The sequence below is a fragment of the Carassius carassius genome, chromosome 6 (genome assembly GCF_963082965.1).
Source record: "Carassius carassius chromosome 6, fCarCar2.1, whole genome shotgun sequence".
Classification (NCBI taxonomy): Eukaryota; Metazoa; Chordata; class Actinopteri; order Cypriniformes; family Cyprinidae; genus Carassius; species Carassius carassius.
In genome coordinates this window covers 25,520,108-25,546,034 of record NC_081760.1, presented here as the reverse complement: position 1 = coordinate 25,546,034, position 25,927 = coordinate 25,520,108, and the positions used below count along the sequence as shown (strand labels likewise).

The 25,927-nt window shown below is 41.5% G+C and overlaps 1 protein-coding gene across 1 annotated transcript; it reads left to right on the top strand.

The window, feature by feature from the left end:
* The first annotated feature begins 253 nt into the window (after positions 1-253).
* On the top strand, positions 254-20,080 carry LOC132141945 (uncharacterized). Its single transcript, XM_059551589.1, has 10 exons — positions 254-384; positions 679-888; positions 1,079-1,189; positions 1,544-1,585; positions 1,722-1,804; positions 1,947-2,037; positions 2,118-2,207; positions 4,230-4,421; positions 14,476-14,562; positions 20,017-20,080. The coding sequence occupies exons 1-9, from the start codon at positions 354-356 to the stop codon at positions 14,532-14,534; spliced, it is 909 nt and encodes a 302-aa protein (XP_059407572.1). The 5' UTR covers positions 254-353; the 3' UTR covers positions 14,535-14,562; positions 20,017-20,080.
* The last annotated feature ends 5,847 nt before the right edge of the window (positions 20,081-25,927 follow it).

The following is a 25,927-nucleotide window of genomic DNA, read 5'->3' as shown; positions in this document are numbered from 1 at the left end:
GATAAAAAACTGCTGTTAAGATTAAGAAGCAAAATATCTATTGTGACTGTAAATTATAAATACAGTCGCTTAACCGCAATGCACCTCATATGTTGCTATACATCTGTATTTCTCTTTATACCTTTGATGTAAACAAAAAGCACACACAACCTGTTAACTTTAATTTTTTGAATAATGCAAATGCAATATACGGAGCTTTACAAAAGTTCACAAGTTCCTTTTGTGGCTTTTTTGGGTAACTGTCTGCTGCATCCTGTGCTGGTCACAGAAGTGGAAGTTATGCGGTTTCAAACTGAGCACTTGCTATCCTGAGGAAGGAACACACATTCGACTAGACTATATCTTCTCTAAAGATGTGCTGCGCATCAATTCATCTCCTCATTGGTATGTTTAAATATAAGTTTTTTGTTGTTGTTGCTGCTGTTTATTTATTTATTGATTATTTGAGAAACTGCTCAAGTTTGCGCGAATAGCTAATTGAAAACAAGAAAAGGAGCAGAATTAAATCAGATTTAAATAGTCAACTAACGAATCGCCTATTTCCTACTGTACGTTATGGTTTATATTGGCCATTCAAACATTACTGTAGATATACTTGTAATTTATAGATGTAATAATTTGTAGATTGTAATAACTGTTCCTCATGACCTGACCAAACCTTTATCTGCTACAACACAGGTGCCTTATTTGTCTTTGCTGTTGAAAATGAGGCAACAACAATGATAAGCAGCACAGAAATCACCACTGCTCCAGTTTCAATGGCTATTGACAACACCACCCTATTCTATAAAACATCAAATGACTTTCCAGACAACTTCACCACTCTGAACTCCACTGTCGCCTTGTCAAACATGACAGATGGGAATACTACATCAGATGGACAGTCAGGTAGCTTTTTCATTTTGCTTGATCAAGCTATCATTCAAGTGTCCAAACTTTTTTTATGCAACAAAATAGTACAATTGGTAGAAAAACTGTAAGCCAGTTTATGTGCTATGCTGCTTGCTTTAGTACTGATACACAAATGGGAACTTCTAACGAAAGTTTTGGTTCTTTCTTTCCCCTTTTTGGGCAACAGAATCACCTACGCCTGCACCCCCAGAACATCCGCAGACCAACAATTACACCACAGACAAACCGCAATCAAGCACAAAAAATATGATCAAAGACACAACAAGCAAAAGAACCAGTAAGCCAGACAATACTATGCAAGCATTATGATCACTGATTGTGCCGTTCATCATAAAAATATCTCATTTGATTTTGCACAAAAGAGCAATGTGCGAATTCTGTTTTAACCTTTAATTTCAATCATACTGAGTCATTCTCACACAGGAAGGAAGTATGTGCTCTAGCACTCTCTTAAAACTGTCATCCTCTGCCAAAATATTTGTATTAATCACTAAAAGCAATTTATGTAAAAAACAAACAAGCAAAAACATATGAAGTATATTAATTCATAAATTTGCTATTCACCCAAATATTTACTTATTTTCTTTGTGCAATGCATTAAATATCTATGCATAATGTATTCTTTTTACAGCAACTCCAGCACAAAAACCTCGCGGCACAAACAATGGATCAGGTGAGTGGCTATTTTTCTTTATTGTCAGTGTCTTTTCATATTTTTAAGTTTCCTTGTTTATTTTGAATAGACAGATACAATATATATGTTCTTAATTTAATCTTACTTTTGTTTGTTTTCTTTTTTGTACTCTCAGCACTTTACATAATTATCCTGATTATTGTTGTTTTGTGCCTCTCGGGGATAGTAGTTTATTGTTGCCTTCAAAAGAACTCCAGGGTAAGATATTTAAATTAAATTATTAATAAAATTAATAGCCTTGATATATGGCTCCTTGTGCATTTTATATTTTATAATCTCAACATGGGATATATATATATATATATATATATATACTACATACTGATCATGTTTAATGCAGAAGTACGCTGTGGACTTACATCCCAAACAAGATGCTCAGATCCCACTCAGCACAGTGGATATAGATGTGCTTGACACCACATCAGTCAAAGGTACCTGCCATTCTTAACTTTCTATCACCACAGGGATTTCTCTATTTACACTGACCCTGTGTTCTAAACTGTTCCCAAAGATATTCAAACATTCACTCCTGTCGAGTCCACCGTGCCGCTTAAAGACCCTGCGCCTGTGAAGGAAGCTGAAAAACCTGAGGGAGGAAAAGGTATGCAACAAGCAGCTGATTTCTGTCAAATACTCTATGGCAATCATTTAATCTTGAGAAATGCATTTTCATTAATGTGTGAAGACCTATATAAAGAACTAAGGAGGATAAGAACCAACCAGATGAAACAACTGTGTGTGTGTGTGTGTGTGTGTGTGTGTGTGTGTGTGTGTGTGTGTGTGTGTGTGTGTGTGTGTGTGTGTGTGTGTGTGTGTGGGTGTGTGTGTGTGTGTGTGTGTGTGTGTGTGTGAGAGAGAGAGAGAGAGAGAGAGAGAGAGGGAGAGCTGCGCCCAACAGTACAGTAAAAGTGAATACGGGTAGCTGTTAATAAATATTTATAAATTAAATTAAATTATTTTTTATCAATTTTTATAAAAGAACATTGTTGGGATGGGGGCTCATAGAGCTTTTCATTTATCTGGGATATCAAGAACCCCAGCACTATTGAGAATTGAAGAGTGAAGGTGACTGTGGTTGACTGGAAATAATGACAGCTTACAGTATGTGTTTCACTCTTACCACTTTTGCAACAGGATATTACCCTATTTTCCTATACAGTCTAGCACTTTGAGGAACTTTAGAAGTTCCCTTAATTACGACACTGTCATTTTTCAGCAGTACAAAAAATAGATTACTTACTCAATCACGGAACACTTAAAGGGGATCAAAATGAAACCGAGACACTGGGATTTTTTGAAAAAAGTATCGACAAAAACATTCATTTGATATTGCCAAGTACAACATCAAATGAACTTGTGTTTATGGATTAGGCTGTGAATACCTTGTAAAATGATAGGCAAGATGACAAAGTAAAAGTAACAAACATGACTAAAAGTGTGTAGTGGGGTTGTCTGCCTACAGCAAGAGGTGCAATGCCCGAGCATTACTTCCTATGGTCCCAGTTTGTTTTCAAGCTCCCTATAATCACAGGATGGTTCTTTTACCCACCAAAATATGTTGCCTGTCATTGACAAGCTCCAGTTTTTAGGAAATAATGGGTCTCAACCCATTTCCTGGCTTTAGCAGCTTTATTACTGCAACTGCCTCCAGGTCTAAATCAACCACATAGTTGGAGAGAGTAAGTAACAATGATTTACTCACATTGTGAGCAATGACATAGTCACTAATGGTTTAACGATGCCACTTTATCCTGTAAGTGCTGACTTTCCAGTCACAACCTTACTTCTACACCTGTTCTTTCGGTTTCTCCCACTGCTATTTTTTAAGATTTACTGCACAGAAGATGATAAAAACCACAAGATAGCTTCAGGTTTGAGACCACTGCGGCCAGACACCCATGTGTGCAGTTGTGTTTTTAGAGTAGTAAGAGTTGTCGGGAAAAGTGTCTACAGATATGAAGTTCAACTTTACACCTTTTAAGAACTTTTTAGTGTAAAATTTAATTCCAAGCCTGTGATGTATATACACATATGTATATGTATATTTAATGTATTTAATATAAAAAGAAAAAAATATCAACACTGTCAAAATGATATTTATTATTATGATTTATATTGAACTTTTCATACCGGCAGACAATATCTCATTCAAAAAATCCCCACAAAAGCCGATATTTAAAAAAAAAATTAAAAATATTTAAGACCCACTGAATCTGAATTTAAGACATTTGATGACTTCCTAAGGGTACGGCTACAGTGATAAATGGTGAAGTTTAAATATTTGATGTGGGTTTTTATGGTATTCCCAGTGCCAGACAAAAATTTTTGTCAATTAATAGCAGCTTGTTGGTCTGATATACAGTATATATGCATATTCATATATACATTTTCATTTATGTTTTGGCTTGAATAGAAATGGGAACTTATTTTGAATGTGACTTAATTCTTTACAATGATGGAATATTTTGTGAGCTTGTGCAAAAAAAAAAAGTATTTTACATAATGTAAATATGATGTACTATGATTGTTACTGCATTATATTTCTTTGAGTAATATCATACTTTTAGATATTGAGAACCATTATAATAACCACAGGCAAAAAAAAATACTGTATTCCCTACAGAATCAGCTGATGTTAAACAAGAAAACCAACAGAATTTATCCAGCACTCAGGCCACAGTGAACACAAAGGATGAAACGGATAGGCTGGCCATAGTGGATCTGACTGATGGAGATCTGACGATCTCCACCAAAACCTCAATGGAATCCCTAGATGTTCTCGATGAAAACAACAGCAACAATACAGGAGCTGAAGGTTAGTGAGAATGAGAGAACATTTCTAATGTCAGTTAGACTTTCTATGGTTTGTAGACCATAATCATAATGTCACACCCAGGGGCTGGCTATGCTTTAACTAAGCCACACCCCTTCTCAACTTCCACCTCGAGGAGGTCCCCAAACCCGACCCAATGGCCAAACAACACGAGAACAAGTAAGTGATAAAACAATCTTTATTTAAATATTTAAAAATAGGTTGGGGAATAGGGAAAGGGCAATTAAAACTAAACTCTGACTCGGCCCTCCAGATGGGCTATGGCCGGGAAGAGGTCAGGGAGCAAGGGGGCCACGGGGATCCGGGGCGTGGGGCTCGGGCCCCGGCCTGAGTCTTAGGTATCCGTAGCGCCCTCCTTCTTCCTCCTCTTCGCTGAATACAGCTCACGGTAAGTACTGGTTCACACAGTTCGTTCTCGAGGTGCCCACTCTCTTTCTCTTCCTCCACAGGCAACGGCTCTTCGCTGATTACAGCTCGCAGTAAGTACTGATTCACCCAGTTCGTTCCTTGGGTGCTCACGCCCTTTCTCTTTCTCCACAGGCAACGGCTGGGACACACAGGCACAGTTAGTTCAGCTTGGTTTTGCTCTCACCTCTTCGCTGATTACAGCTCACAGTAAGTACTGGTTCACACAGTTCGTTCCTTGGGTGCTCACTCGCTTTCTCTTTCTCCACAGGCAGCGGCTGGGACACACAGGCACAGTTAGTTCAGCTTGGTTTTGCTCTCACCTCTTCGCTGATTACAGCTCACCGTAAGTACTGGTTCACACAGTTCGTTCCTTGGGTGCTCACTCGCTTTCTCTTTCTCCACAGGCAGCGGCGTAAGTACAGGTTTCCTCAGTCTCTCCTCGTGTTACCCACTCTCTCTCCTTTTCTCTCCACAGGTATCAACTTGGGCACAATAGCACAGTTAGTTTGCTTTGAATGGCTCTCACCTCTGGGCTGGACACAGCGTACTGTAAGTACAGGGTTCGCTCTATTCCTCCTCGTGTTATTCACTCTCTCTCTCCTTTTCTCTCCACAGGTATCAACTTGGGCACAATAGCACAGTTAGTTTGCTTTGAATGGCTCTCACCTCTGGGCTGGACACAGCGTACTGTAAGTACAGGGTTCGCTCTATTCCTCCTCGTGTTATTCACTCTCTCTCTCCTTTTCTCTCCACAGGTATCAACTTGGGCACAATAGCACAGTTAGTTTGCTTTGAATGGCTCTCACCTCTGGGCTGGACACAGCGTACTGTAAGTACAGGGTTCGCTCTATTCCTCCTCGTGTTATTCACCTCTCTCTCCTTTTCTCTCCACAGATATCAACTTGGGCACAATAGCACCGTTAGTTTGCTTTGAATGGCTCTCACCTCTGGGCTGAACACAGCGCACTGTAAGTACAGGTTTCCTCTGTTTCTCCTTGTGTTACTCACTCTCTTTCCTTTCCTCTCCACAGGTATCAACTTAGACACAAAACACAGTTACTCTGCTTTGGATGGCTTTCACCTCTGGGCTGGACACAGCGTACCGTGCTATCTCCGGAGATCTGAAGCACGCTCACAACATATACTGTACTGAACTAGGCCAGGACCAGCAATCTCCTTGTCCTCCCACGCCGAAGTGCGTGAAGGCGGGGGTTTATCTGACAGGACACACGGCAATACACAGCAGCCCACAGCAATATACAACACCACGTCAAAATTATAGGTTTTCACAGCACGAAGACTCACCCACCACACTCAGTGTACGGAAAGGACACCCGTCTTCCTTCACTTCGCTTGGTTCGGATCTGGCGATGGAATATGCGGCCTAGCTAGTGATGTCGTCGTTGCGACTACTTCAATAAGTATTCCTTCGGCTCTCCCACCACACTATATTAGGGGTAGGGCCACCCTCCTCCTCCTGGAGAGATCTACACAACGCCAGGTCAATATACAGGGCACTTTCGACTGGCTCTTAGTACTCACATCAATGCCACTTCCAATCCCCTTTTTCACGTCGTCTCAGTTCGCCGTATAATCTGTTCACTTCTCAACCTTTAAGGTTCGCGATGTCTTCACAATCATACAATTCCAGCCTGAGGGAGAGAGAGAGTTAGACAGCTACCAGCAGCGTACCAAGACGGGCACAACCCAGTGCTTCACACACACCAAAGAGAGCTTCCCAGACTGTGAAATAACTTGGCCTTAAGTACTGCCTTGTCCAGCGTATCCTCCAATCACCAACCGCTGTCCCTAACTAGGCACAGGTGCATCGAATTCCCTGATTTTCCTTCTCACGGCGCTACCGGAAGTTCCGGTGTTCTGTTTTTCCGGTCCGGGCGGAAACACTTCCGGGCGGAACCAAACTTCCCGAATTTTGGTTCCGCCCCTAAAGATCGTCACCTTGTGACATCCTCCCCCGCCAATCCGTTCTAGTCCCTAGAACGTCCTCGGGCTGTCCACTCCCCATAGCGGGCAGGGGGTCGGCCTCGGTTCTCTCGCTGGGATCGTCTCACTGGTGAATCGGGCTCAGCCTGTTCAGGGGCTGCTTCTGGTTCTCTCGGGGCGATCGGGGGTGGTGCCACCACGGGTCTCCCTGGTACCACAGCCCAACCTTCAATCCAGGGGGCCGCTGGTACAGGTTCCGTGGGGACTTCTTCCACGGCTTCAGGGTAGTTAGGGCATGGGCGAATCATGTTCCGGTGCACCACACGGTCGGGGCCTGACTTCCCTTCTGGCCGGATGGTATAGACCGGCTGCCCCGGCCTCTGCTGCCGGCAGACTACATAAGGGGTGGCCTCCCAACGGTCACTCAGTTTCCCCTTCCCCTGCCGCCGATTATCTCTCACCAACACCCTCTCTCCTGGCAGTAGAGGGGCTTCTCTAGCAGTCCGATCATACAACCGCTTACTTTTCTCTCCTGCCGTCTGTATCCTTTTCGACACCTGCTCGTAGGCGAAATGCAAGCGCTGGTGATGGCGCCCCACCCACTCCGTTACACTTGCTTCCTCTTGGTCGGCTATCACTCCTAGGACCAGGTCAGTAGGCATTCGTATGTGTCTGCCAAACATCAGGTAAGTGGGAGCGTAACCCGTAGTACTATGTATACTGTTGTTATAGGCCTGTAGGAGGTTTGGCAAGGCACTCACCCAATCGTCCTGCCGTTGTTGGTCCAAGGTCCCCAGCAGCCCCAATAGGGTCTGATTGAATCTCTCACAGCCGCCGTTCCCCTGAGGATGATACGAAGTGGTGTGAGTTTTCGTGCAACCGTACAACTGGCATAGTTCTCTAATTACCCTGGACTCAAAGTTGGCTCCTTGATCGGAGTGCAGATACTCCGGGCATCCGAACGTCTGGAAGACGGCCCGCCATAAAACTGTAGCGGTGGTGGTTGCAGTCTGGTCGAGGGTGGGGATAGCCCAAGCGTACTTTGTGAACAAATCCGTTATTACCAAGATGTTCTGGTAGCGATCTCGTGGTCGGCCCAGTGTCAAGAAGTCCATAGCCATGATATGAAGGGGGGCCTTCGCATGGATGGGTACCATTGGCGCTCGGACCTCCCGTCTGGACTTAAACAATATGCATCTCGGGCAAGCTTGAATTAGGGCGTGCACCGATGCCTCTAGCCCGGGCCAAAAGAAGAATCTCCTAAGCAGGGACACGGTCCTCTCCTGTCCCTGATGCCCCAACTGGTTGTGGTACGCCGAAACTAAAGCCGTTACCTCATCTGCGGGTACCACGATCTGGCGTACTTCTTCGCCCAACTTCGGGTCACTGACCCTTCTGCACAAAACGCCATCTCTCAGCTCCAGCCTGTCCCATTGCCCCAGCAGCCTCCTCCCAGTATCCGTCTGGGCTAACCTCTCCGCTGGCGTCAGCCGTCGGCCCTGTTCCAGCCATTCTCTTACCAGCCGCACATCTTGATCCCTGGCCTGTCTCTCCCTCCACCGACGGGGATCCCATCCCCAGTTCTCAGGCACGGCCTCTTGTCTGCTGCCTGGTGCCTCTACTGCTCCTACCATATAGCCCTCCTCCGGGCTGGCCCCTCCGGGGCTTTCCGCTTCGGGCAGCCTTGAGAGGACGTCCGCGTTCATGTGTTCACGCCCTGGTCGGTACTGTAGTTGATAGTCAAAGTTGGCCAGTTGGGCCACCCACCGCTGCTCCACGGCTCCCAGCTTCGCCGTCTGTAAGTGTACTAATGGGTTATTGTCTGTAATGATCGTCACCTTGGCACCCCAGAGGTAGTCTTTAAATTTCTCACTTAGGGCCCACTTCAACGCCAGCAGCTCCAATTTGAAAGAACTATAGTTCGCATCGTTCCTCTCGGCTGGGTGGAGGCTCCGGCTGGCGTACGCGATGACCCTCTCAACTCCGTCCTGCCGTTGAGCCAACACCGCTCCCAGCCCGAGATTGCTGGCATCTGTATACAAAAGGAATGGTTTTGTGAAATCTGCGTATGCCAAGATAGGGGCCTGTAGCAGCTCCTGCTTCAATGTCTGGAACGCCGACTCGCAATTTGCATCCCAGTCTACGTTGGGCGACCCCCGGCCCCGGTTACGACCTGTGCCAACCAGCAACTGATTAAGGGGTTTAGCAATTTTTGAAAAGTCCTTTATGAAACGCCTATAGTATCCCACAAATCCTAAAAAGGATCGCACTTGCCTCACTGTCCTCGGGGCCTTCCAGTCCTTCACGGCCGATACCTTTCCAGGATCTACGGACACTCCAGCCGCACTGACCACGTGGCCCAGAAAGTTGACTTCTCTCCGTAGTAAGTGACACTTATTGGGCTGTAGTTTCAATCCGTACTTCTCCATGGCCCGAAAGACTTCCTCGAGGTGCCTCAGGTGTGAATCAAAATCTGGGGAGTAGACAATCACATCATCCAGGTAAACTAATACTGACTCCATTAACTGACCTCCCAAGCACCGCTGCATCAGCCGCTGGAAAGTGGCCGGAGCGTTACAGAGCCCGAAAGGCATCCGGTCCCATTCAAATAGTCCAAACGGGGTTGTAAAGGCAGTCTTCTCCCGGTCTGCTTCGGCCACCTGCACCTGCCAGTAGCCACTGGCCAAATCTAGGGTAGAGTACCATGCCGACTGCGTGAGGCTGGCAAGCGAATCTTCGATCCGTGGCAAAGGGAAAGCGTCTTTCTTAGTCACGAGGTTCAGCTTACGGTAGTCCACGCAGAATCTCCAAGCCCCCGTCTTCTTTTGCACCAGCACTATGGGGGCCGCCCACGGGCTGCTGCTTTCCCTAACAACTCCTTGCTTCAGCATGCCTTGCAGGAGTGTACGTACCTCGGTATACAAAGTGGGCGGAATTGGGCGATACCTCTCCCGGCTGGGCCCTGCATCCCCGGTAGGTATATGATGTTGTACCACCTGGGTGCATCCGTAGTCTTCATCGTGGGTGGCGAACACATGCTGCCATCTCCGAAGGAGGGCCTGTAACTTCTGTGTCTGTGCTTGCTCTAAATCCTCCCCTTGTAACGACTCACCCGCCAGGTGGCTCGGCACACTCCTCTCCATACCACCCCATGGGGTGTCTACTTGTGTCAGGGCCACCTCGATGACAGTGGGGCACACCTGACGAAAACTAATATCCCTCTCTTCCCTTACTTGGTGGGATGTAACCGTTGTCAGACGGGCTAATCGTTGGTGCCGATGTAGTTGCACCGCGTATGGATGTACATTCCGTATCCTCACGGGGACTCTCCCCCGCCGGACCGTCGATAGTCCTCGTGCCACTTCCACTTGTGGACAATCCACATGGGGCTCCACCAGCACCCACTCTTCTGGGCCCGCTCTTCGGGGCGGTACTCGCGCCCACACAACAGCCTCACTTTTTGCGGGGACAGACAAAGCAAAACGACACATCACTCTTCCTACCTCTTCCTGTTCCCTGCGGACTTGGCTCATTTGCACCCTTCGACAGTCAGCTACCACACACTCCCACTTGGGCCTCTCTGCAGGTGGTATCTTCGATACGGGCCTAGCCCGAAATAGCTCTTCCCAGCAATCAGCGAGGACATTCATGCCCAACAGGGCTCGATGTGCACCCAGACAATGGTCTTGCACGATAATCACACCTTTCTGGGGGGACCATCACTCCGTGAACCTCTAGGTCCGTCAATCGGTAGCCAATATATGGGATGTCGAGGCCGTTTGCGCCCTTCAGAGTAAGCCAGGGGGCCTCCGCCCCTGGTGCCCCTTGTTTCCCAAACACTTCTTCGGATAAACTCTCAGCAAACAACGTCACTTGGGAGCCTGTGTCTACCAGGCATTGAATCTCCTTGCCGCACACTCTCACCTTCGCCACGGGGCTACGCCCAATCATCTGGCTCCTAGAGCCATATCCTCTTCCAGGGTCTTCTCGAGGGGTCCCGGCCACACGACCCACAGTGGCCGGCCGACCTAAAAACCCCCTTCTGACGCCCTGCGGGGCCCACACTGGCGGCTATAGTGACCTGGTTTGCCACAGCGGTTGCAGATGGGTCGCCCTTGCTCGTCCCATTCGAAACGGGGCCGGTTAAAGTGGTTCGGGCGCCTGAACGGCTCTCGGCCTCCCTCTGAGTACACTCGGTCTCGGGGCGCCGGCCGTGGTTCCTCCCGCGCCCGTCCTTGGCGCAATTCTCCTACGAGGGCTTTAGACAGTTCAGACATCTGATCGCGGACATCTTTCAAAAGTTCAGCCTTCAGTGCTTGCTTCCAGTCAGGGCCTCCGGGTTGTGCTGGTGCTACTTCACTGACAACCGCACACACTGGGGAACCACTCACCTCAGTCTCATCACCTTCCAGGGCCAGTGCCTCTTTCTTCAGATCTTCGAACGTAAGACCCGGGTCCCTTCGAAACTGGATACGTAGGCTCTGTCTCACCGGACCCTCCTTCAACCCCAGAAGAAACTGGTCCCGCAATAGAGTCTCTCCATCTCCCAACCCGTGGTCCCGACGGGTCTGTAGTCGGGCGAATTGCTCTCGCAACCTCAGGGCGAAAGCTCTAATCGGTTGGCGGGGGCCCTGCTTACAATTGAAGAACTGGGAGCGAAGGACAGCTACGGGGGTGTGGTCACCATACTGTTCAGTGAGGAACTGGAACACGGTTTGGGCGTTGGCTCTAACGGCTTCGGGGGCGGCATGCACCTCTCGCCGCGCTTCTCCATCCAGGGAGTTTAACACAAATTGAAGCCGCTGGGCTGCACTAAGGCCCTGTAGGTCGGCCAAGTACTCTAGTTGAGCCTTCCATTCAGACAATCGTACCTCGGATTCTGTCCCCCCATATTTTTGAATCCAGGGGCTCCCCATAAAAACGGGCATGGCACGGGGTTGGGCTGAAAGCCCCGCGTTGTCGGTCATTGGACGACCTTGGTTACTCAACTCGAGGTGGAAATCCTGCCGACTACGCCAAATCTGTCACACCCAGGGGCTGGCTATGCTTTAACTAAGCCACACCCCTTCTCAACTTCCACCTCGAGGAGGTCCCCAAACCCGACCCAATGGCCAAACAACACGAGAACAAGTAAGTGATAAAACAATCTTTATTTAAATATTTAAAAATAGGTTGGGGAATAGGGAAAGGGCAATTAAAACTAAACTCTGACTCGGCCCTCCAGATGGGCTATGGCCGGGAAGAGGTCAGGGAGCAAGGGGGCCACGGGGATCCGGGGCGTGGGGCTCGGGCCCCGGCCTGAGTCTTAGGTATCCGTAGCGCCCTCCTTCTTCCTCCTCTTCGCTGAATACAGCTCACGGTAAGTACTGGTTCACACAGTTCGTTCTCGAGGTGCCCACTCTCTTTCTCTTCCTCCACAGGCAACGGCTCTTCGCTGATTACAGCTCGCAGTAAGTACTGATTCACCCAGTTCGTTCCTTGGGTGCTCACGCTCTTTCTCTTTCTCCACAGGCAACGGCTGGGACACACAGGCACAGTTAGTTCAGCTTGGTTTTGCTCTCACCTCTTCGCTGATTACAGCTCACAGTAAGTACTGGTTCACACAGTTCGTTCCTTGGGTGCTCACTCGCTTTCTCTTTCTCCACAGGCAGCGGCTGGGACACACAGGCACAGTTAGTTCAGCTTGGTTTTGCTCTCACCTCTTCGCTGATTACAGCTCACCGTAAGTACTGGTTCACACAGTTCGTTCCTTGGGTGCTCACTCGCTTTCTCTTTCTCCACAGGCAGCGGCGTAAGTACAGGTTTCCTCAGTCTCTCCTCGTGTTACCCACTCTCTCTCCTTTTCTCTCCACAGGTATCAACTTGGGCACAATAGCACAGTTAGTTTGCTTTGAATGGCTCTCACCTCTGGGCTGGACACAGCGTACTGTAAGTACAGGGTTCGCTCTATTCCTCCTCGTGTTATTCACTCTCTCTCTCCTTTTCTCTCCACAGGTATCAACTTGGGCACAATAGCACAGTTAGTTTGCTTTGAATGGCTCTCACCTCTGGGCTGGACACAGCGTACTGTAAGTACAGGGTTCGCTCTATTCCTCCTCGTGTTATTCACTCTCTCTCTCCTTTTCTCTCCACAGGTATCAACTTGGGCACAATAGCACAGTTAGTTTGCTTTGAATGGCTCTCACCTCTGGGCTGGACACAGCGTACTGTAAGTACAGGGTTCGCTCTATTCCTCCTCGTGTTATTCACCTCTCTCTCCTTTTCTCTCCACAGATATCAACTTGGGCACAATAGCACCGTTAGTTTGCTTTGAATGGCTCTCACCTCTGGGCTGAACACAGCGCACTGTAAGTACAGGTTTCCTCTGTTTCTCCTTGTGTTACTCACTCTCTTTCCTTTCCTCTCCACAGGTATCAACTTAGACACAAAACACAGTTACTCTGCTTTGGATGGCTTTCACCTCTGGGCTGGACACAGCGTACCGTGCTATCTCCGGAGATCTGAAGCACGCTCACAACATATACTGTACTGAACTAGGCCAGGACCAGCAATCTCCTTGTCCTCCCACGCCGAAGTGCGTGAAGGCGGGGGTTTATCTGACAGGACACACGGCAATACACAGCAGCCCACAGCAATATACAACACCACGTCAAAATTATAGGTTTTCACAGCACGAAGACTCACCCACCACACTCAGTGTACGGAAAGGACACCCGTCTTCCTTCACTTCGCTTGGTTCGGATCTGGCGATGGAATATGCGGCCTAGCTAGTGATGTCGTCGTTGCGACTACTTCAATAAGTATTCCTTCGGCTCTCCCACCACACTATATTAGGGGTAGGGCCACCCTCCTCCTCCTGGAGAGATCTACACAACGCCAGGTCAATATACAGGGCACTTTCGACTGGCTCTTAGTACTCACATCAATGCCACTTCCAATCCCCTTTTTCACGTCGTCTCAGTTCGCCGTATAATCTGTTCACTTCTCAACCTTTAAGGTTCGCGATGTCTTCACAATCATACAATTCCAGCCTGAGGGAGAGAGAGAGTTAGACAGCTACCAGCAGCGTACCAAGACGGGCACAACCCAGTGCTTCACACACACCAAAGAGAGCTTCCCAGACTGTGAAATAACTTGGCCTTAAGTACTGCCTTGTCCAGCGTATCCTCCAATCACCAACCGCTGTCCCTAACTAGGCACAGGTGCATCGAATTCCCTGATTTTCCTTCTCACGGCGCTACCGGAAGTTCCGGTGTTCTGTTTTTCCGGTCCGGGCGGAAACACTTCCGGGCGGAACCAAACTTCCCGAATTTTGGTTCCGCCCCTAAAGATCGTCACCTTGTGACAATAACATATTATTAAACACAGTAGTGCTTTAATATACTGTAACGGTACATTCACATGGGGCATCTGCGTTAATGCTTCTCATTAATTCTCATTCTCATTAATGCTTCAAGCTTAAAGTGAGACGTCAGCCAATCAAATTGCCTTATGCAAATACCCAAGCTCAGGCGCTAGCCAATTGTGGTCCAATATGATTGTCCCTGTGCCAAACTTCAGACACACCGTCCGTCAATTGTTGATGCAGACACCCCGTGTGAATCTAGTTGTAAGCACTGAGATTAATATTGAGGTTATACTAATACTATCTCTCTCTGTTCACCACTCCTTCCTTTTGTTTCAGTCAACGGCAATCGGCATGAATTCACTGAAATCTCTATTGATATTTTACCTCTAAAATAAATCAGCCTCTTCCCAACATTTTACAATGGTAAGTGTTTTCCAACAGTCCATGCAGATACTGTACATACACACAGTGCAGTCCATTAGAGATGTACTCAAGCAAAGGAAATGCTTCTGGCGGAGGAAAAAAAAACATTGTACTTTGATGATTATTGTAACTAAAAGAGCAGTAGGGCATAAATCACACATTTACATCACAATTCATATTGGTCAGTCCAAGCTAATTTCACTTTTTTAATCATGTGGATATGTGGTAGAGGGCATTTCATCTCATTTCCACAGATGCCGCTCTGGGTCTCATGTCATCAGCCACTTGAGAGAGATACCAGTTTTAAATTCTCTCTGTCAGGGTGTTTTCTGCACATGTGTGCCCCAGCAGGTTGAGACTTTATTTCTGTTTGCAACTCCCAGAGAAATGTGTTTCTCTGTTAACAGCTGATGAGGGACCTTCATCAGCATTTCAGTACATGATGCCCCACAGTCTAGACAATGGAATGCTCCATAGTGCTTTACATTACAGCACTCATACCACATGTATATAGTGTGCTTTCAGAAATTTAACACTGTCAGCAAAAATAAAAAGAAATAAACAGAGAAATAAATAAATAATTATCATAGGCTAAATACTGAGATGTTCTAAAAATGTACTTTCACCCAATTTTAATACAATTGGTAATAAAAATAGGACCAATTTACTTAGTGCTCTCAAACCTTTTGGACCCACTTGTATAGGTTATTATTACAGATTTGCATACAGATACCCTGCTTAATGTAGCATACTTTTTCTCTTTATGGAATAATTCCATATATATGAAAGAAAATGTGTATTTTGTGAATAGTGTATGTACACACTACTGGTCTAAAATTTGGTGTTTGTAAGGTTTTTTTATTATTATTATTTATTTATTTTTTTTCACTAAGGCTGCAACTTATCTGATACAGTAAATACCTATAATATTAGTAAATTATTTTGATATTTAAACAAACAATGAAGCTTAATATTTTTTCGAAGCATGATACTTTTTTTAGGATTCTTTGATAAATATAAAGTTCAAAAGTACAACATTTATCAAAGTAAATTTGTATTACATTATTTTTTATCATTATTACAATCATTTTTTACATTATAACATCTTAAGTACATATTAGAAAAAATGGAAAGCACAAAGTGGAAGATTATATGTATTTAAGAAATATACATATATTTATACATATAATATTTATACAATAATGCTACATGCAGACAAACTGCAATCAGGAGAAAATAGACCAGTCATTCAAAAACAAACAAACAAACAAACAGTTAAAGAATCAAAGGGAAGACACACTAGAGTGAAAACCTCTCATTCATTCCAGCTGGTTTGGATCTAATGAACAGGTTGGAGACATGAACTTGAAAGAGGTCATTCCACCCCCATAGATAACAACTAATGACCCTGACTGCTCATAAAGCAGTATAATTAGCTAGAGCCCCAGGGACTATTATATAGGGTATTATTTTCCAATAAGGGTATGCTTTCATGTGCTCTCCGGTCATTGTAGGATCTGTTTCCAGGTTTGGATAGGGCTCTCATAAATGCGTAAGACAAGTTTTTTTTTTTTTTTTTATGGTGCTTAGTCTACTCAAAAGAAACAAACAAAAACTAATTAGACAGCAATATTTTATACAACAAACTGTGGTTGGTCTCTCTCAACGCTATCTCACGACCAATTCGACCACGAGACAACTTTATAGACAGGACACAGTTTAGTTAAGGCACTTACATTTGTGGCCATCAGTGCTCTGTCTGCTTTAATAGCACTTTATGCACTACTTTCAAGTTTAATTGCTAAAGGTTGGTATCTGTGCATGCCATTGATGAATTATGTATTAAATCAACAAAGAAAAAGATCTAAAATCTGAAAAACATTTGAAGGAGTGGCCTGCCCAAAATGTTCTAATGACAAAGAAGCCAAGTCAATGCTAGATTTACAATAACAATCAGACACTCGCCCAGGCCTGAACAGTATTAGACAGTGTGCTTTGGTGTGGAACTAATGTGTGTTTGTGCATGCACACATGCAGTTATTGACTACCAGCGTTTTGATGTGGTTATCTTCTCACCTGGCCAGGTGTAACTTAGGATGAGTGGGAAAGAGAGAAACTCAGAGTTGTAACAGGTGGTGCCTTCTGGTCTGAGTTAAAACCTGCAATCTTTTGTGTATTTTTCTGATTGTTTAGTTGTAGGCAACCTTTACTCAGCCTTTGCAATATAAATGGAAACGTTTCACCATATCAGAAAGAGTTGGTAATTGTGTTAAGATGCATAATAAGTCACTGGTAAAGTTTGGTTCCCTTTGTTGGTGTTAATTATAAGTTATTTGTTATGTTTCCATGGTTTCATTGATACATTATGGTTTTATTTATAGGATTATTCACATATTTGTCAATGTTTGCATGCACACAAACACTGATGACTGTATTTGGTGGCAAGTGAAAAACCAGATTTGGGCAGTCATTAAAAGGCAGTGTTGCAAAGAGAATGTTGCAAACAATGCTCAGACTAAGTTTATCATGAAAATTTTAACAGAATGAAAAAAAAACCCTATAGGCCCCTGCGTGTGTGTGTGTGTGTGTGTGTGTGTGTGTGTGTGTGTGTGTGTGTGTGTGTGTGTGTGTGTGTGTGTGTGTGTGTGTGTGTGTGTGTGTGTGTGTTTGTGTGTGTGTGTGTGTGTGTGTGTGTGTGTGTGTGTGTGTTTATGTTGCTATTACTAGTTTTGTGGCATCCAGAAAAACCTGAAACTACCAGGTGACCACTTTATACTTCTATTTGTTTGTTAGTTTTTCTAAAGTGTATTTACATAGAAATTTCCTTTCTGGAAGTCTAGACTGTCTTACTCTGTATTCACATTGTTGAAAACACTTGTTTGGCTAAGGTTTACAAGGTGGGAAAGATATCTTTTCTAACACAAACAAGACTGCAATTCTTTAAAACACGCCATAAACACCCACCAGCTGCTCTGAACAACCAACACAAGTTTGACCACCATTAAAGTCTGGTCTTGTTTGTTTAGACAAACAGAAGTGCACAGAAGGGAATATTTCATGGCATCTGAGTTCCATATGTGGACTCTTATTATTCCTAAAGTAAAATAATCACTATTAACTATTAAATATATACATCATCTATGTATATATGTATATATAAATGTACAGTTTGTTGCACAGAGGTGGCATTAATACACTTAAAGGTATGATTCACCAAAACAATGTAAGTTTTATTTTGAAATGTTCCCTTTATACAGGAATCATGGGACACAGTGAGCATAACTGACAACATATGCGGTCTTCTAAACACATTAAACTGTTTTCTTTATAAGCAAAATGGTCATAAATTGTACACTTGTACACATTCTATTGGTTATTTAAGTGTGCATGTGTAATATGTGACAAAAAAAGGGTTAGTTTACCAAAAAATTAAAATTAGCCCATAAATTGCACACCAGCAAGTCATCCTAGGTGTATATGACTTGAAAAATAGTTTAATGTCTAATGAATGCGCATAGACATTGGCTGGTAACAATTCTAACAGCCGCTGCAGTGATGCAATGACTTTTCCAATCAGCGATTGGCTCTTTCATTTATAATGCGGGACTATTTCGCCATATTGCACGTTGCAGTTTCTCCCATTCATAAGTATAGGAGTGAACTGTTTGTATTTCGCAGGAAGGGCATCCAATAGCACATTCTCTCTCTTCCAGCTTTCTATTCTAGTGTCATAGAGCAGTGGCTTCAAAGGCCTGGGTGTGATCAGCCCACTGCTGAAAGACAGACACCTTCACCTGCCCGTATCTGCCACATTCCTTAGAGTGGGATTGACAGGAGACCTCTCCAGCAACATAGACTCTTTTAACTGCTGGTAAAAGGAAAGTTTTCACGAGGCAGCTTTGGCATGATGCAGAAAAATAAATTTATGATGATTTAAAAATAAAGTTTCAATAAAATGAAATAAAATGGGAATTGCATGAGACTGACGTTGCAACTGTAAGATATTAAATCACACTGTGACATGCAAAGTTACATTGTGAGTCCCAATTATGAGAAATAGAGTCGTAATTTATGATTATTCATGTTACAAGATATATTTGTGACTGGAGAAAAAGCATTTGATTGATATTCACTATTGGTTGATCTTGTTGTCCTGTCAGAAGAGATGAATTACAAATGATATATGTGTATCTCAATTAAGAAACTGCAACAACTGCTTTAGACCCTACCTGTTACACTTAAAGTTTAGTTGGGTATTTTAAGCTTAAATCTAGAGTAGAAAGGGACAAAAAGGTACTGAGTAGGAATTTTAAACTGTCTCTACAAACCTGCCCTAACAGTCCTGATATAATTAGAGGTTCCACTTCAGTTTAACAGATTGTAGCTCTTAGATTAGTCCATTGGTTTTGTCTTGATAAATCTTTAAAGGAATGTCTTGTCTTCTAGCTACCTGCTTTCTTCTCTCTATTAAAGGAGGGGGGGGGGATTGGGAGATTGTTATCTCAGGATCAGTTTACTATGTACCCCAGCTAAGCCTAATGAATCTGTTCCGATGTGTAGTCCACTCATGCCTTTGAGTAAGCCTATAAAGAAAGCATTTGTGTTAAAGTGGATAACAAGCAGCTTTTCTGTTAATAAATGAGTGGCCATTCACAAATTTCAATACAAATGTTATTGCAAGCCATTGTGTGAACAAGCCTACAGGTTACACAAAACATGAAGCTTATTAGTTTTCCATGAATGTGAGCATGTCTGTAAACGTCTTACAAATTTGTTATGAAATATTCCAAATACATTATATATCAGCAGCATGCATTTACTGTATATCGACATGCCAGGCTTTTTCGCAAATGACATCAAGTGCTTTTCTTCTGATGTTTTAGCTTGAGGTGTTATGTCAAAGGCTACATGCATGTAGGAGGTTATGAGCTGGCTTTACAGCTCATGGGAAAAAAGTAAAGTTAATTTTATAATTTTGGAGCCTATTTTCTTTTATCAGCAAGATAAATGTCCCATGATGTATGTCAATGTATTAAATAAATGTAAACAAATATATGTATATGCATGCCGTATTTTTATATGAAAATAAATAAGTTGTAAACACTCTGACTGAAATCCTTTAGTACTTTTCTATAGTATTAAGCCTCAAATGTGAAATATACATCGGATTGGTTTCTTCTTTAAATTATAAAAAACAGTAAAATGGATGGTATTATAATGTTATACTAAAACTAAAACAATGGAAAACCCTTAAGGTAACATGCAGAAAGAAAAAAAAAATATTTCGTAAGCATGCAGAACAACATAAGTGGACTTTGAACGACTAATTGCCGCTTTGAACGATTACATAATTGTGGCATCCATAATTGTAATTGCGATTAGAAATTCGATATATATATAATTGTAATAATATATAATTGCTATTAAAAACAATATCAACTCTCTGTTTTACAGATCTCTGAACCAGACTGATGGATTTTTTTAAACTGGAAGCAAAAGCTGAACTGAGATGTAGACTATGCGAGTCATTGCTATAACATTGTTATCATGATTGTTAGTTGTTTGCATATACATACTAAGGAAAGTCTAACAGGGCTCAATGTATGGTGTTAATGTTTATATATATATATATATATATATATATATATATCTTTTTTTTTTCTTTTTTTTTCTTGTGTTTTACTCAAATTTTGAATTGCTTTGTGTTGATTAAGGGTTAAATGAAATATACTGTACATTAACGGAGAAACTTAATGGAGTAAGTACTTTTAAATTTAGAATAATATTACCTATTATTTTTTAATACTAATTTATGAAAATCTAATCTAATCTTAAAAGGATAATTTTGTACATTTCCAACCAATGTTGGTGATTGTATGTAAATGAACAATGTGTACTCTTTTTCCGTGTTATTGGACCCTGATATTCCTGTTTATTTTCCAAGCTAAAGGATGCTTGGAAGTCAGATCGACAGAGCATATACAGTATATCAATATATAAAATATATAAAAATCTAAAGTGTATTATGAGCGTTGACATTTATGGCAAAAAGGATATTTGTACGTTGTACATTGAATACATTTTTAATTCAAATAGATGTGTAAAGTTATGTATAAGGAAATTTCATCAGAGTGCTATAGAGCTCAAAGTTCCTCTGTTGTATGTATATGTATGTTTATGTTATAATGCCTATAACTGTTAACTGTAAATCTAAGACATTCGCATAATACAACTTTCATCACTTTATGTTTTTGATTTCTAAGTTTTATATTTTTGTATTTCTTTTAATCTCTTTGTAATGCTTTCACTGTTACAGATTTCCATTGGAAATTATGTTTTGGGTTAAAGTTTTATTCATTTGATTTAATCTGTTTTCTTAAACTTTAATTTTCACAGTCTAAAGAAAGATATCGGCCTATTGTTGGGTGCAACATGTTTTTATAATCAGTTGCTTCTACCTTCTTATATCAGTTCTGTCAAGTAAAACAATAAAAATGGATCTTGATTATAAAATATAATTTATTATTACTTGTAGTTTACATAAATCTCTTTCTGGAATAACAGTCTTGGTTTCAAATAAACATACTTTAAGTTGAAGACTTCTATATCAAATTGTAGTTTCTAATATTAAAAGTTCATGTTCTGGTTGGCCATCTAACTCTGATTACTGCAACTACAGTTGCAAAATCAATTTGTCAGGTGCATGTTCTGTCTGTAACAAAGCAAGTTTACTGAGAACTGTATTAGTAATTGCTTTATGTTACCAAGCAGATGGCAGACTAGATGATTCCATAACAAAGCCTGCAATAGAAGTTTTATCTCTGGTTTAAAGAAGTTTAGACTGCATTTATGAGCTGCCGCCTCCTACAAACTTTGATAGAGACCATCAGCTGTTCATGACAGTTAAAACTATTTCATACTCAAAAAAATAATTATTTATATACAGTGTTGTGGGTTACAAAGTAACGCGTTAGAGTACTCTAATTACTTTTTTCCTGAAATGTGTAACTTAACGCGTTAGTTTCGTGCGTAAGTAATCAGTAACTTCGTTATTTTTTTTTTAAAAGTAATCCGTTATTTTAAGGAAAGGAAAATCCCGACTGCAGCCTGCTTTTTGTCAGACATTAGGCCTAGGTCTACTGTGCCACCTGCGGATGTATCAGCAGAGCCGAAGCTCTGTGATCGTAAAGTCAATGGCTGTGATACGTCTGTGCCCTGCGCCTGACCCTGTGTGTGTGTGGGGTTTTTTTTTCGAACTCCCGGCAAGATGGCAGAGAGGACAGCGTTTGGTTTATGGACTGTGTTAAAGCGAATTTAGGCTTGTGACTGTGAGTGACACTTTAATAATAATTAGTTCGGCTATTAAGCGATTTGTCATTTGCCTGTGTGGCAGTGAAGGATTTAATTCGGTTTGTTATCATTTTTGTTTGACAGGCAGCTGTTAATTTCTGTTAGATCGTTGGCTGGCTGGTTGTTCATCATTTCTAAATGGATTTAAATCTGCAAGCCTGTTTAAGGTTGTGTTTACAAGTAAGCATACTTGTACTTTGATAACTGCATTATTTAAAGTTAAAGAAAAATCAGGATTATCTTGTGGTGCTCATAATATACAGTAGCCTATATATATATGGTGCTAACCTAAACACTAACATAGTGACGCTGCACGCTACAGTGATTAAGTTCATGCACTGAGATGGGATAGGTACATATCAACTCATTAATCAAGTTTATAGATTAATGCAGTTATTAATGCAAAGAGAGACAATAGCGAAACTTTAAGTTGATCTGCTTCAAAAACAGTGCAGTTATTTCCATGCTAGTAAAAAAAAATTGGTAGCTTTTAAGTTGCTAGATTATTTTACTGCTAAAATCATGGTTCTGCGAATGGTATAATCATAAGGTCTGCTTGTTTATTGCCCACCAGGGTTCGGATGGCAGCATTCACACTTACTCAAATGAACAGCACTATCAGACCATTCGCACCGGGCTTAGTTTAAACCGAATCGATTGATCACACCCTGAAATAACTGAAATCATTTGGCGAATTGATAGTGAACTGTAAAGAGGTCAAGACCTGCCTGGAACAACTTTAGCCATGCTTTTCCCTAAAAAAATAATAATTTTACATCTTGGAACCAATTGTCAACCAATCAGAATCAAGATTTCAACAGTCCATTAGTACAAATGTAAAATATTTATTTTATATATATATATATATATATATATATATATATATATATATATATATATATATATATATATATATATATATATATATATATATATATTGCATATTCCTTAATAGAAAAAAGGGGGGGGGGGGTGTGATTGGGAGAAAGGGAGGAGAGATTAAGGAAAGGTATCGCAAGAATGCTGACGTGACCGCAGTGCAAGAGGAATGGTGCCACTGGGCAGGCCAGGCAAAAAGCTACATCTCTCCCAACTCACCCTCAGCTTGATCCAGTGGGGTAAATTATCCTAGGATCCTCTATTTATACAGTGTGTATATTTACAGCAGTGGATGATTGGGATGCTGCAGTGTGCGAAAGCAATGTGAATACATTGGGATCTTTTCTGGGAAAGAGTTATTCTGAGGCAGAGAAAGTTTTGGCTGATGCTGGCAAAGCTAAATAACATAACTACCATGACTTTGAGGGCTTGGTCCACTGAACCTGCCCTGAACTAATCCATGCAAAGTATGTATAGAATTCATCAGAAACATCCATTTCTATTTTTATTAAGCTGTTCCTATCAGTATAATCCTACTCTATTTGTATGTACTCTTTTTCTATATAAACCAATATTATAACAATAAACGTATAGCACAGAACATCCTGACATCCCTTAGGAACCCAATAATAAAACATGTCCTAAAGGTACTAAAGTTTGCCTGCTTTGCTTTAAAGTGACAGAATTTATATGTGATGATTGACTAGCTGGCTGTTAACATACTTGTTGACAATATTTTCACTTTATGGGGGACATGTAAAGCCCAGCCTTGACTGTATTGACATAGCACATAGTAGCATGTTGTCTGTTAGCATGCTTGACTTGTACTATGGCTGAAGAGGTGAAAGGTTGAGTGCTGGCAGCGGCATTCGTCTGTAATCTATGCATCCTGAGACAGTGATGCATGGACACAACTGCTGTGTACAGCTGGATACAGCCATATGTTAACATGACTAAATGTCATATTTAAGGCTGGGAGATGTTCAGTTAAGATAACAATACTAGACATGTGAATGGTACTGTCTATAATGATTAACACTGTATGACCTTGTTTCTAAACTAATTATGTTTTTATGTAGTCTACTGGCAATATACCTATAGTTCACCTTTTCTATGGAATTGTGGCATTTCAAAACATTTTTTGTAAATTACTTTTCAGAAAGTATTGTTTTGCAGTCCTAGATCTGTACAATTATTACTATTATTTATTATTTATTTTTTTGTCAGAAAACTGACTGGTAGGATCAGAACTACTTTACTTACATTTAACTTAATCTGACAAAGTGTAAATTTATAACACTGTGCTGGCTGAGTCCCACCGGTCAATCAGTACTACACTAAGTATAAACTTAAGGTGCTTGAATGTGCATCGTTTATAAGTGCACCAAAAGTTATTTTAGCAAAGTTACAAAATAGAAACTAACTCATCTAGCACACCTGGCATTCTGGGTATTCAGTGAATGCTAACAGGAGTTTTTCACAAGCGTTGCTAAGAGTGGCATAGTGTTGTCAGAAACATGTCTCCGAATAAACAGAGTGCCCTTTATTTTGGTTCATGCTATTAAAGGCATCAAACAATTAATTAGTGCATCGCTAGTTCCACAATTTGCATTGTTAAATCCTGTGTATATTTACTCGCCATGAAGATTTACGACCTTTACGTTTTATGGTTCACAATCTACTGAAAGGTCTGGATCACAGTAAATTTCAACTCATAAATTCAAGCTTTGCTTGAAAACTTCTATCCACCAGTGTGTCAGAGGGAAATGCTAATTCTATTAATTTCAAGGGAAACTTTTAGAATATTAGTAAACACACACACACACACACACACATATATATATATATATATATATATATATATATATATATATATATATATATATATATATATATATATATATATATATATATATATATATATATATATATATACGTATGTTCAAATAGTAAATAATATTTATACAAAGTATTTAGAAACAAAATATTTAATAAAATTTTAGATCTATCTATCTCTATCTATCTGATTAGTATCTATCTAATCATAAATTACAGTTGATTAATAACTGTAAAAAGTATTGTTCATTGTTAGTTCGTAATACATTATATATTATTAAACAAAATGTTTACTAGTTCAATTATTTTGGAAACAGCAATAAATGGTATCTTGGGACATAATTAACCTTCAAAACACGTGCATATGTTCAGTAATGCTTTAAGTAAATGACATTAATGGAGTTAATTAGTTCTAATAAACTACAGAAGGAAATATCAGTTATCTGAGAAATTGATGACCAAAACAAAAATATTATTGGTCATTAAATGGGATATGTGAGGTGGTATCAATTCCCATATAGCCATTTGAAACACTGCTCCATAAATGGAAAGAGGGTATTTATATCTAGATGCGACCACAGGGTTTCTATACACAGTAAGTATCTACCCTGATTCTCCAGGTCATGCTAAGCTGAAGTCACATCATAAAAACATGAACAAAATAAAGCAGGCTTATAGGTTTAATACATACATAAATAAATCTTTATCAAAGAATTAAAAATATTTCTCCTAATTTATTTTTTATTTATTTATTCTTTTGCAATTGATGTTGAGCACTTGTATTGGCACCCAAAATAATGTGTCACATTAACGGATAAACTCTACAGTATGTACTCCTAACAGCCATGGGGGATTTCCATCATCATCATCATCATCATCCGGAGGACGCATTTAAAATCCCATTCCCAGTGACTGCAATCACAAAATATATATTTGGACTCTCTATAAATAAAATTATATGAGAAGATTTTTTAGGAAGGTAGCAGGACATTACGCCTGTTAGAATCACTGTGAATCAAGCCATAGGTCAAACTATGCTTATGGTTGGCAAATAAAGTGTCATTAGGAAATGTGCCCGGAAATACCTTTCAGCAGATTAGCGCTGCTGATTATTTACATTAATGCTTTATAAGTGGAAGTAAAAGTAAATTAACATTCTTTGAGTTCAAGAGTTCTTAACAATTCAGGGTGCAACCCTTGTTTTATTATTTTACTACAGTATAGGATCCTCTGTCCACCTGTTTAACCAACTGGAATGTGTATTGTGTTGCTTGACTTTTCAACTGCTCCATGAAATGAC